Below are 13,564 nucleotides of genomic sequence, written 5' to 3'. Positions count from 1 at the left end.
TCTCCTGGAATTCAGCTGGTTTATGGTAAGACATCCCTCTTCATCCCAGCTTCTCAGTAGTAATTGCTTCCTGTTAATGGACGTCATGAGCAGGGAGAGATTGATATTAGTAGATGATGCTCAGAGAAAGAAAGCTCATCTGTTCTGTTCATCCCGACAGGAAGCAGAGCAGTGACCAACAATTAATCAACTTCAAGTTTTTGGAGCTGTGACTCCCCAAAGTGTAGCATCAGGAAGGAATTTCCCGGTTACCTCAAACCTCTTTGTATCAAGTAAATACTTGATAGAGATCAGCCCCAAATTCTTGTTAGACTGATCTTTCAGAAGGGCATTTGAAGTGTACAGGAGATAGAACACCACCATAACCTTTGGTGTTGTAACATCCACTTTGACAACTACAAGAGGAACCAACTTAGAAAGTACAGATTTTTGAATGAGCTTCTAAGCTGCTCAGTGTTATTTTGTCTTCCTTAAAGATTAGATAGTCATTTAGTGTCTGGTGTTTCTCCCTGTAAAGTGTAAGCATGTTATCTCTCAGGTTTTTTGGCAATCTGAATACTTTGTGTCCTTCAAGGCTTTTTTTCGCTTTTTTTTCCCCCAGCATTGATTTTTCTTTTTTTGTACACTTTGGACCATACAGAACATGGATGCCAGAGCTGGCAGCAACTGTTCACTGTTTATAATGTTGGTAATCCTGTCCACAATGGCAAAAATTTCCCCCATACTTGAATTTAGCAGTTTTCTCAAGGAAAACATTACCTCCTCATGTCGAGGTGTAATTCTTGGAGCTCACACAGTTGCTCATCACTTCTAAGGCTCTAATTCCCTGCAGTGACAGTGTGACAGTAGTCTGTTCTAATGGCAGAGCTTTCCATCTTGGATTTATTAAAGCATGTTTTGTTACTTCATTTATCTGTGACCTTCAATTTATCTGTGATCCAAAATGACTGTGTGATTGCACTTCTGCTGTTATTTTTTAGACAGTTATTATTCTTTTTGTGATGTTCACAGCCATTTTTGCAAAGATTTTCCATCTATGTCCACATTGTTGGTAAAGATGATGACAAATACCCATTAGAAATAGCTCTACTGAGAGTTTTTCATTGAAAAATGTGTCCTAAGCTAACTGATCATAATCCTTTTAATATGTGATTGTTTTTATCTTTTATTTTTAGCTTTGTGTAGCACTAACTTTTTAAACCAGAATGTCAGTAGTGCTAACCCAGACACCTTGCAAAACTCTTAATTTGTTCCATCTTCATGGTTGCCTTAGATGCATTTGCTAGATGTTTGTGAATCCTAGTGATGAATGTAGTATGAGAATTATTATTTTCTAATGAAAATAATTTGCTATTTGGTAGAAATAATGAACAGTGTGTAAGTACATGTGTCTGGATTTCATTAGTTGTTCATTCTTGTTGGCCAGATCAAGTTTAGAAATAAATTTTCATACCACATCTGCCCAATGGCCCAAGAATTTCAACAATTGTACTTTATTAATTAATTGAGACCATAATCTTCTACCAGGCAAGAGATATAAAAAAAAGAATTTAATAAAATGCCCATAAAGTAGCCTTCCAGCAGAGAAAATGGACTTGGAATGTCTTTAATAGTATTTGGCTCACTCCTCTGCATCTGAATGTACATGCACAACTGCACACAATTAGAACTATTTTTTCTAATGCATCTGTGTGTATGTGTGTGCTTGGTTTCTGTAAAGAAGAGATGTTCCATTCCCCACTGTAACTGCGCAGTGAGTAGAATATGTAGTGCAACTTGTTTGGGTCAGAATGAAGTAAAATTATACCGTGATATTCCTACATTTCTGGGAGCGTAAGCTGCTCAAAATTCTATTTTGCAATTATCTTGATTATTTAAGTTCTTTGGATGTCCTTGTGAGAGCAATAGACTGTTCTTTCCAGCTAAAATTATTCAGCTGTTTCTTTCCTCAGTTAATGTAGGGAGAGAAAATCAATAGAGAAGATAATATTTTAGCATTAGTTGATCCTAGGGTCTTATTTGATTCCAGCATAGCAGGCTAAGTAGCAAATGCTCTTAGCAATTGTTTCTGTTAGTGGAATTTTGAAAGCACTAAGAGAAATCTTGATCCATGGAGACAGTACAGTAATTCACATTGACATATTTTCCCCATTTGCCACAGGGCAAGTGGAACTATTAATGCTCCTGTGCAAAACCTTTTCTCTCCTTCTCTGTTTTTTTGAGGGCAGAACGGAAACAGTGTTGATGCTAACAGTGGATTATATGGAAAAATTTGAGACTGCCCTGCAGCCATCAAAGGGGAAAAGATTCAGAAAATTTGCTATCAGTATATCTCTGTTTTTTTTGTTTTGTTTGTTTGTTTTTGTTTTTTCTTGTTTGTTTTGTTTGTTTGTTTTTTGTTGTTGTTGTTTGTGTTTTTTTAATAGAAACTCCTGTGCTGTATTTATTTACATGGTGGATTTTTGTAGTATTTTGGAGGTTCAGTGGCTGTTTTAAGCAAAAGGGTATCTGTGGGCTCAGGGAGCAGGTAGCAGTGATTGTAAAATAGACTGTTTGAATACTGCATGTCCATATGAACTGATTCTAACAATAAAATCTTCTCTGAATCCATTCTGTGCTCCAAAGTGTACAGTCAGTGCCCAATGGAGACAGCCGTTCCAATCATGTATACACAAGGAATATTTGTTATCCATTGTAGTATTTTGCCTGCAGCTTTGAGAGACCCAATTTTATCTTCCCTTAAGCAGCCAAAATGATGTCAGCATCAGCGTGGTACTTTTTTCTTTGAATGTTTAAAGAGGCAAGAAACGGAACTGTTTGTTGATAAATGAAGATTTAAGTAATATATACGTAAATTTAAGCAATGTAGCTCACTTAGTGCTGTAAAACTGCCTTCAAAATGAGATTTAAATGTGAGTTCTTGAAAATTTGGTTGGTTAGATGTGCAGGAGATAACAGACAGTTGCCTGCTAATAATGCCAGAAACAGTAATTACTGTGAGGAGCAGTTAATGATAGATGACCAAATATATTATATATCTTCTCAGTGTGTGTCATCTTGGCCATATGTTACCGAAATGTGCGCGTGCTGTTAACTTAAAAATTAACAAGGAAAATTTTCTAGATAAATTAGCAAACAGTTTCTTTGGTGTCTTTTCCATCATCCTCCCCTTTCCTCCCTCCCCCCCTTTTTTTTTTTTAAGAGAGCCAAGAGACTAAGCTTAGGTCACAAATGAGATGAGTTTGATGACCTCAGCCTGTGGCCTCACAGACATCTGTCTGCATCTCAGAACATCCATAGATTTTAGTACAATTGGAAATCTCTCATCAGGAAAGATCCAGGAGTAGGCTGGGAACACTTAATTCTGCTTGTGGTTGTAAAACCTCAAGAAACAAAAAAGTCATTCCTTTCAGTACTTGGTATTTAGTAAAAGTTACAGTTGTGTTGCTGGAAAGGAAAAACATTCAAAATATACTCTTGTTGAACCAAGGTAGGATCGTTTGGTTTTTTTTCTCCTCCTTAGACTTTTTATTATCTCCGTGAATTATTGTTCATTCCTCTCTTGTGATAGTTCTTTCTGATGTGAGTTTCTCTGTAATGTTAATCATAGAGGTGCAGCCTCTGGGAAAGACACAAACTTTAACCTTTCTGGGTCATGGGTCTTGGAAGCCACTTCAGTTAGAGATCAGCACAGTACAGCGATACACAGCGTGTTCTCATTTGTTTCCAGGTCTTTCAGGAAAAGTGAATTAATTATTTATACACTATCTATATACATTTACTTATTATTACAGCTCAGTTGTCTTTAGCCTCCAGTAGTTAATTTAAAGTACATTTTTCCTAAGGTAACTTCATCATCTGTGATATAACTTGCACTGTTCATAAGGCGTATCAAATCATTTTAATTAAGAACCCAATCTGTTTGCATGGAAGTATTTCCCTTTTTGTCTATGTCTGCGGAACTTTCCTCTTCCATAAGTGATGTGCAAGCCTGTTCTGTGATCATTCTTCCAGATACATAAAATAATACAAATTAATGAAAGAGTATGCTGATATCAATGACTCTTCAGCTGCTCACAGAATTAAATAAGACCCTCATAAATCTTAAGGATTTGAAGGAAAAAACAGGTTTTGTATACCTTAAGATTTTCCCTGGAATTACACGATGGAAGCGAAAACTTCAAAATTGTTGGTTGCATGAGAGTTGCAGATTTTTGAATGTTTGTTGTGTTACTTGTGATCTGGTAGTTCAGATAGCACATCAGTGTAGTGAAATATTAGTTCATTACACAAAAGCAGCATTAGATACCCTGTGAATAACTGTCGTGATGAAATGACCTCAAGTTGTGTTGGTTTAGATTGGATATCAGGAAAAATTTCTTCATGGAAAGGGTGTCCAAGCTTTGGAACAGGCTGACCAGGGCAGTGGTTGAGTCCCTGTCCTTGGAGGGATTTAAAAGACCTGGCACCTGGGGATGTGGTTTAGCGGTGGCCTTGGCAGCGCTGGGTTACTGGTTGCAGTCAGTGATCCTAAAGGTCTTTCCCAACCCAAAGGATTCTCTGATTCTGTGTTTATCGCTCGTGACGAGCTCTGCGTGGGCTTTGCACGGTGCCACTGTGACTCACAAACACTGCAGATGTATCAGCCCAGCCACGTTGCCAACGCCTGCCTGGCACAACAATAGCTGTCTTTAAAACTGCACCAGCGACTCTGCTGTCGGGAGTAATGGTCGTTGTGAGATGATGGAGTTCCCTGAAGACACTTGTAGGACCACAGTTGTGCTGTGCTGTGATACAAATTGAACAAAACATCTCTGTCAGATGGTGTCTTCCTGCGTAGAAGAGTTGAACCGTTAAAAAGACAATGATTTAGCAAACATTTTCGTGAGATGTGCTCTCTCTGCAGCATTTTCTTCGTGTAATATGATAAGGCCTTTGGAAAGTTTATCCATTAATCTTTAAATAATACCATCCTATCGTAATGCTCAGTGCTGCCTTAGTCTGTAAGTCAGGGTATTTGGCAATAAAGATCAGCTCAAGTAGCAGTAAATCTGTTGATACTGATTATCACCTATTTGAATCGCCTTTGCTTCTGTAGAGAAATTGTATGTTATAGGAATATAAGTGGTGTGATCAGGCAGCCTTTATGCTGGGATAACAGGCTGCTTCTGTCTGCATTATACAGCGATACAAAGGGAGTTTTTACAATGTTTTTTTTTCTTCGTATCACTGTGTAAGTTGTCACATAAACTGATGTCCTTTAGGATTTGAATTGTGTCTTAGGAGTCTTGCACAGGGATAAGGATTTCTGGGGGTTTAGTTTTCAGCTGTTGAGTTTTAAGTCTTGAGCATGGGAAGTAAAAAAGCTGCACAGCAATCTCTGTTTTGGTTTAGTAAAGAAGAAAAAGGTGAGGCTCTAGATAGCTGCCTGTGAAGTGTTTGTTAGAAGAAGATACACAGATTAGGAGAGGGTTACAAATATTAGTGTATTGTGAGGTATATGGAAGTAGAGAACATGGAATGTGTTTCTGGTGGCTAATGGGGTATGTGCTTTACACAGGGAACCTTGCTAGTTTCTTTTTACTGTTCTAAAATCATCGACCATTCACTGTTATGGATTGCCTGGCCTTTATATTGTTCCATGTGTTGTAACCATGGAATTGATTTTCACTGCCCATCTCTTTGCTACTGTTTTTCTCTCCTCTAATTTTCCTGCTTTCTTAGAGTAAAAAGGACCGATCATCCACATTATTTTTACATATTTAATAGAACATTTTCCTCCTTTGCTTACAAATTTCTGGATATGCTACTTTTAAAAATCAATTAAAATGAGTTAAATGAGCTTGCACTTTTTATTATAGTCCATTAAATTATCTAACAGTTACCTATAGGCAGATTTTATTGTGTTTAAACAAATGTGTGCAGGTTTTTCAATATGCAGATGTTTTCAAATGTCCTTAGCTATCTATAGGTGCTGCTCACAGTGAGAGTTACTGAAGGTACCTGAAGGGCTTGATGGATGGGGTGCAGCTGCTGAGCGGTGTCAGGGTGTAGCATTATCAGATTTTAGTTGTACGTGGATGTGATCAGTCAGGGACAGGCAGGGGGCTGCCAGGGGGATGTTGTTTGTCTCAGGAGCTGGTGTGGTGATTCACTAGAGGTCACTTTTTGCTCACTAATGAACCACTCTCTTATCTTAGCAGTAGGTGATAGTGGAGTGCTGGTAGTGCAGTATTTCATGAGGGTACAAAGCAGTGTTCAGTTTGGAAGAGGATGATATTCAAGCCTGATAACTTGTCATCATCCCAAGTAAATTTGGCAAAGCAATAGAGTTCATTTCAATGTCATAAATGTATATAATCCTAATGCGTGGTCATGCTCAAGGTCCTTGGCAGAAAATGGACATTTTCATGTAACTCTGTTTTGCTTTTTGCATCCTTTAATATCCATGCTAGTTTTTCAGATGGGTAAGCTTCATGGTTAGTTTCAGAGCAAAGTCTTCAGATAAACGCTTAGAAATTTTGCTTTGATTTCATACCTGTCTTTATTTTTCCCAAGGGCATCCTCAGTTTTGTGGTGTGCGTTTCAAACAAGGAAGTAGGATGCTCCCTCTGCCACCTAGTGAATGAATGACATTCATAAATGCAAATATAATTGTTTGGGAGCTTGAAAACTCTCTCTGATACAACTATTGCTTTTTTTTTTTTCCTGAACACTTGTTGTGCAGCTTTGAGAAAAATAAGATGCCAAGTGTGTTAGAAGAGGTGGAGTGCGAATGACATTGCAGCCCAGAGAGCACCACCTACCTACCAGTCCAAATGGGTGTGAACATACAGCATCTCCCAGAGATGCCCCACTGCTGGGGGGTCAGGCCAGAATAATTATTCCCTCTTCTAAGCAGATAATCACCTTATATTTGGAGTAATGCTGGCAATTCTGAACTGCTTGTGGCTTCAGAGCTAGAGCAGAGGTCCAACCTGAGCATCTTTCCTTTCTTCTGGAAGTGGTGTAGGCAGTGTCCTGCCCTTGAGTCCCCGAAGGTGGTTTTCTTCAGTTATTGATTTTCTCAGCAGGCTGCCCTGAAGACATACCCACAAGTAGCAAGTTCACTCAAGACATCCACTGTTTCTGCTTAGGCCACTGGATGGCTCATTATTCTCTGTATTATCTGTGAAATTACTACCACCAAACAGGTTACTGAATCTACTGCAGACTTGTGGGGTTTGATCCCTTCAGTTGGCCTTAATATGTAGATCTGTTTCTTTGCATGCAGAATGGAGCATCATAAAGAGTATCTGGTTCTCCTTATAATTTCAAAGAGACAGTCAGACGTCATAACTACTCTGCATAACTACTCTGCCTCCTTCCCTTAATCATCTAAAAAATAGTACTTCGCTTCACGACCAGGCCCAGACTGATTTAAAACTTGAGAAGTAAATTACTACTCAATAATCCAGTTCTATAAAAGTAAATGCAGAGTGTTGTTATGCTGGTTCATTATGTTGAAAGCATAATGCATTATAATTTTTAATGGAATGTGAGTGTAATATATTCTAAACACCTTCTTGAACACCTTGGGAGACAGCTGCATCAGTGGTATCACTTAACTACTAAGGATTTTGTTAGCAAGTAGAGGTAAATTTTTAAGATTTCATTAGTAGCAGGAGCCTCAGCACAGTATCTGTGCAACTTATAGTCTGAATGAGCTCCAAGATTTCAGACAGGTGAGAAGGAGGAAACCTTCCCCGGGTCACTGACCCACTTTTTGTCCTTTCATGTTAATTGGCTGTTTGTCCCTGGGAACACAGATTGTGCCGCTTCTCCTTTACCTCATCCAATGTCAAATCCCCAAAGAAGCCCTGCCAGCGCAGAAGGGAAGGAGCCATATGGGGCAGGTTGCAGTTGTTCCTTCAGGTCTGGATTTATTCCACTGTGAACAGATGGACAATGGCTGACATCCACTAATGGTTCTCGATAGGTTTCTTCTGCTGTTCATCTCTATCTTCTTTCTCTCTTCAGCCAGAACACAGACCTTCCTGGAAATGGTCTGTTAATTCCTCCTGACTAGATGGAAAATAATACCTCTCATTTCACGACAACCAGAAAATGCAGCGGATTTAACTCTACCCTGCTTCTTGTGTTTTTAACACTTGTATGAAGAGGATGAGATAAAGAAGAAAATCTCTTAGTCACTTAATACCGATAACATCAGAGGAGAGAGGGGTTTTTTTGTGTTTGAAGGGAATTTATTCTTCCCTTCATTCAGCACACTACAAGCTTTTTCACTTCTGTATGGCCGGTATTTCCAGCACAGAGCTGATGGGGCAGTTCCATTGCAAGGAAGGAGCAATGCACATTTGGCATTTCAAAAATGGCTTTGAGTGTTTGACACAGCCAAACTTCTTGTTCATTAAGTGTGACTTTATTCTGCAACTTCAATCCTTCAGCAAACCTTCTTTATAACAGTAGATGAAGGTCCTCTATTTCATTTCATGCCTGTGATGACCACCATTTCTTAGAAATGAAGTGGTTCCCTTTAGTCAGTTATTCTTTTTTTTTCAATTTCCCACTCAGAATCTGCTGAAAATGTTTCTCCAAAATGACCTTCACATTAGCCAGAAAGCATTTGCTTCTTACAGTGGGAAGTTTCATACAGAGGAAGTTATACCTAAAAAAAAGCTGTAATTAAAATACGCAATTGCAAAATCAAAGTAGGATGATCTCTGTGTGTTTTATAAACAATGCCTTTCAGGATCTGAGTGAAAAAATTAAGGCAATGTTTAAATCCAAACAAAGTTTTCTTTCTAGATTTTAAATAAATTGAATTGACCTCTTTTGATTATACATTTAAAAGATCTATTTTTAGGATAAAGTTAAGTGTTAGGTTGCTTTATCCAACCATTCTTTTCTTCTGACATAAATCCCTTTTAGGATCTCCTAATAGCATCTGCAAGATTTACTGTTGACAAAAGTTAAGATATTCCATTGAAATATAATCTTGCATTGTGATTAAAAATGCATAAAGGTTATAAATTTATGGCTTTAAAAACTGTTACAATGAGTGACGTCTGTTTGATAACGAAGCAAAAACACGCATGAAAGAACCAGCACGTACAGCTATGACAAACCAAAGAAAATCTGTGAGCACACAATAGCAGTATCTTCTTGTAAGAAAATTGTCAAACCTCATTATTCACTTTAGAAAACATTCAACATGTATCTTGGCTCGTTGCTTAGATGATACAACAGTAAAACTTCCTCTTTCAGTATCTTCAAAGTCACATCTGCTATAGATCGCAAACCCTAATGTATCTAATTTGTGAAAGCCCAAGGTCATGCCCTTATGATTGCACATTCTGAGGGGAGTAAAACTTGTACTTAAATAATACATATGGCTGTTAACAGATACACTTAAAACAATGTACTTGCTCTGCAACACATGTGCTCCTCCAGCTGACTCTTAAGAAGAGTTTGGGGGTTTTGAAAAATGGTATAATTCTTAGTGCAAGACACAGAAGACACTCAGCTGTGTTACATAGTTGTAAAAAAAAAAAAAAAAAAAAAGAAAAAAGGTTGCAGTGACAGCATTGACCAAATGGAGTAAGAGGATGGGGATTGTTAGGTTTTGTGGAAGATGTGGTGTTGCTGTTCAAGCCACAGTGTAAGAGCTGTGAAATGACTGAATGTGTGGTGACCCGGAGGGTGAGCTGCAGAAAGTAGGAAGCAAAAAGGATGGGGGCAGTGGAAGGCTTGGCTGGAGTCAGCTGGTCTGCTCCTGGATTTTCTCACGTCCAGTCTAAAACTAGGCCACTGAGAGCCACACAGGGAGAGGAGGGATGAACTCAGGGTGAAAGCAAGCTGCCTATTTTCTTAGGCAGAAAGAACGTTACATTGTGTTCTAAAGGAAAACTTGAACGGCTCTTGAGTTATTTTGTGTCCTTTCCCACCCTGAGAGTCTGCAGGGTTTGTTCTGTGGAGCAGGTGCCTTGTGGCAGCTGTCAAGGAGCAGGGTGGAGAGACCTTTCGGCTGGGGAGCCAGGGTCAGATAACCTTCTCCCTCCTTCAGCAGATGCAACTCAGCTTTCTGCTGCTGAGGGGAACACAGTTGGTCCAGTTACAACCAGCTGAGGACCCAGCCCATGATGTTTTCCCAGGAAACATGAACTCGTGATGTGTGTGCCGGCGTTACCTACAGTGCGTGTTTGTTAGGTCTGTGTACAATCAGGAAGGAAAAAGAGCAAGCATATGAATCCCTTCACGAAGTAGCGTAGAGAATACCAAACTGCAGTATTAATAACCTCCTGTTATTGAATCCTCCATCTGTTCATCATGCCAACTTATCCTCACTTAGAGCACTCCCCTTGTCATAATATTTTGTGCCACACTCCCCTCCCTCCCCGAAGCAGCAGTTCCAGTTTAGATCTAAGCATTTGCCCAGTCATGTAACCCCACCAAGGACATGGTCTCAGGGCTCTGTTTATGTTTCTCTATAAAAATAATGAAACTGAACTCTTAATTTAATTTCCAAATTTTTCTGTATTCCACTAGTAATTTTCCCCCGGAGATGCTTCCATATCCATATTGGCATTCACAGATATTTCACTTGTGGTTTAAGCGTGTTCAACCCCTAATACTCATTCCTGCTGATACTTTGCCTCATGGCAACTGAAGTAGTGTCTGTGTGTGTATGTGGGAAATCATTATTTTCTTCTTAACAGCTTTGATATGTATATCTTTTTATATTTGCTAACATCTATAAATGGCAATAAAGTGGTTTACCACTTTAAAGTGATTAAACCCAAATTTATTTATACAAACCCCACATGAGGCGCTTGGCTTGGTGCTGCCCTAGTGCTGCACAGTGAGAATTCAGGGAAACTGTGCTGTTGGAGGGATGTCTGAGACGTCTGTGCTGAGCCAGAAAAGGCTTTCCCAGGAATAACAGGAGGAAAATGAAGATAAGTCAGAGGCTGCATCAACTTGTCCTGGGAGTTACCTCCCGATGCTGCTGGATAATCCCATGAAATGGACACACTACCTGGGGAACGGTGGGGAAAAACAAGTTATTAGGGAGGTGGAGCCAAGTTGCTGAAGGCTGCCGTGCCCTGGGCGGATTCCTGAAATCCGCACAACCTGGGAGGCTGAAACCACCCTTTATAACCTTTGGGTTCGAATACTCTCCTCTCAGACCAACAAAACCAACTCCCCAAAACCCCACAGGAAGATGCACAGCCATGTCAGTTATCCCACTGGACTGTTCCTGTTCGCTGCCCAGGGCTCCCTGTCCTTATCCAAGGTGGGGGGAGCCGTTTGCTGGCAAGAAACAGATCGCTTTATTTCTGCGAAAAGCCCAAAGATAGGACGTTCGCTGCCGGGCTCGGCCGTGGGAGGGGGACGGACGGGCGAGCGGCCGCGGCTCCGCTTCCCGCCCGCGGCTGAGGAGGAAGGGAGCGGCTGTGCCAGAGGTGTAAAAGTTTCCGGGAGGGCTGGCACGGAGCCAGGAGCACTGAGGGGAGCAGGACCGCGGGGCGGGCGGCAGCGGGGCCATGGCGGCCGCCGCTCCCTCACCGCGCCCGGGCGGGGCAGGGCGGGGCGGGGCCGCCGTCAACCGACCCGGCGGCCGCGGGGGCGCGGCGGCGACTTTGGTTCGCGTCCGCCGCCGCTGCCGCTGTCTGTGAGGGGAGGCGCATGGCGGGCGGCGGGTGACCCGGGAGGGACCCGGGGATCGCCGGGACTCAGTGGGAATGTGCGGGATTCTCCAGCAGGGAGGAATTTCAGTGACTGTTACGTTAAATTCGGTCGTCTCGCTGCTTTCTCCCCGAACCTGTTGTCGCCACTCGCGGCGGTGGTCCCACGGCGTGCAGTTCTGGGGCTCCTTGGGCGGGTCAGGGAGGATGCAGGAGGCGCTGACCCTCACTTGGGGGCAAAATTAGGGCATTATGGCTTTATTTGTTTTCATCTCTGTTAATTCCTAAGAGCGAAAAGCCTTAAAATGCCGGACCCCTGCGACAGCGAAACACCAGAAACACTCGTATTTTGGGATAGCAGAAACTGATGCCCGGGAAGTTCCACCTGAACGCGAGGAAGAACCTCCCTGTGGCAGCGACCCGAGCGCTGGAACAGGCTGCCCAGGGAGGATGCGGAGTGTCCCTCACTGGAGATATTCCAGAACCGTCTGGACGCGAACCTGTGCCATGTGCTTCTGGGATGACCCTGCTTTGAGCAGGGAGGTTGGGAGCAGATGGCCCACTGGGGTCTCTTCCAGCCTGACCCCAGCCTGTGAACGCAGCCGGCGTTAACTTTGCTGAAGTTCAAACAAAACAAAATATCAGAAACAAACAAACAAACAAACAAAACCCAAAACAAAACAAAACAGTGGCGACATCGCGTCCCCGGGCAGTTTTAGATATCGGTGCGAGCGGCCAAACTCCCGCCCCGCTCTCTCGTTTTCCTCGCAGCCTGCCCAGAACCAGGAGATCGAGCCGGAGGCGGTGGCGGCGGCCGCTCCCTCCTCCCGCCTTCCCGCCCCACCCCGCCCTTCCCCTCCCCTCCCTCCGCGGGGGCGGGCGGCGCGCGTGCGCGCGGCGGCGGCGGGGGCGCGCCCGGCGGCGGCGGCGGCGGCGGGGGCGCGCTCACCGAAGCGCCGCTCAGTTCGGGGGCGCCCACGGAGCGGCCGCCATATGCCGCGGCTGCCGCGGCGGCTCCGAGCGGCGCTGCCCCCCGGCATCCTCCTCGCCCTCCTCCTCCACCTCCTCCTCCTCCTCCTCACCGCCACCACCCTCCTCCCCGCGGCGGGCGCGGACGGAGCGCGGCGCCTCCATGGGAAGTTCGCACCTCCTGAACAAGGGCTTGCCTCTAGGTAACCATCCGGCCTGGTCGCGGCGGGGCGGGGGACACGGAGACAGACACACCACACACACACACCACACACACCGCACACACACGAGCGGCCGCCGCGCTTTGTGTGCCCGTCACCGCCGTGTGCCCTGGCGGCCGCAGCGCCGGCGCAACTTTGCCCGGTGGCTGCTGCTGCTGCTGCTTTATTCTTGGTGGAAACATAAGGAGGAATAAAAAAATAAAAAATAAAAAAAAAACAAACCACCAAAAATTAGTGGCGGGCGGCGGGGGTAGGGGGTGGGGGTTGAGTCGTCCTGAAGCGCCGAACTCGAACGGCGCTGGAGCTGCGCCCGGGAGGGGGCTTGGGGTGTTCTGTGCTTCTAGGAGGAGATTTGGGGTGTTCCGTCCTTCCAGGAGAGGATCTGGGGTGTTCCGTCCTTTCAGGAGGAGATTTGGGGTGTTCTGTTCTTCCAGGAGAGGATCTGGGGTGTTCTGTCCCCCAGGAGAAAATCTGGAGTGTTCCCGTCACTGCAGGATGGATCTGGGGTATTCCGTCCTTACAGGAGAGGGCTTGGGGTGTTCCGTCCTCCAGGAGAGGGTTTGGGGTGTTCTGTGCTTCCAAAAGGAGATTTGGGGTGTTTTGTGCTTCTAGGGGGGATTTGAGGTGTTCCGTCCTTCCAGGAGAGGGGTTTTTGGGGAGTTCTGTCTTTCCAGGAGGGATTTGGGG

At 43.5% G+C, this 13,564-nt stretch overlaps 1 protein-coding gene across 5 annotated transcripts in view; it reads left to right on the top strand.

Annotated features, from left to right (window-relative positions):
• The window catches only part of CTBP1 (C-terminal binding protein 1), a 192,336-nt gene that overhangs the window by 110,100 nt on the left and 68,672 nt on the right, over window positions 1-13,564 (top strand). Inside the window, exon 1 of one of the 5 annotated variants that reach the window (XM_027886002.1) lies at window positions 12,652-12,859. The exons of 3 other annotated variants lie outside the window; for them this stretch is intronic. In XM_027886002.1, the coding sequence (XP_027741803.1) occupies window positions 12,820-12,859 (40 nt within the window). In that variant the 5' untranslated portion in view covers window positions 12,652-12,819. Of the gene's footprint in view, window positions 1-12,651; window positions 12,860-13,564 lie in introns of those variants that run through there. One more of the 5 variants, XM_027886006.1, reaches the window with a different exon arrangement.

This window comes from Empidonax traillii, unplaced genomic scaffold, assembly GCF_003031625.1.
Source record: "Empidonax traillii isolate 1590-97213 ecotype Southwest subspecies unplaced genomic scaffold, ASM303162v1 scaffold175:size1888319, whole genome shotgun sequence".
NCBI lineage: Eukaryota > Metazoa > Chordata > Aves > Passeriformes > Tyrannidae > Empidonax > Empidonax traillii.
The sequence above is the reverse complement of the archived record's forward strand: the minus strand, read 5'-3'. Positions and strand labels throughout refer to the sequence as shown.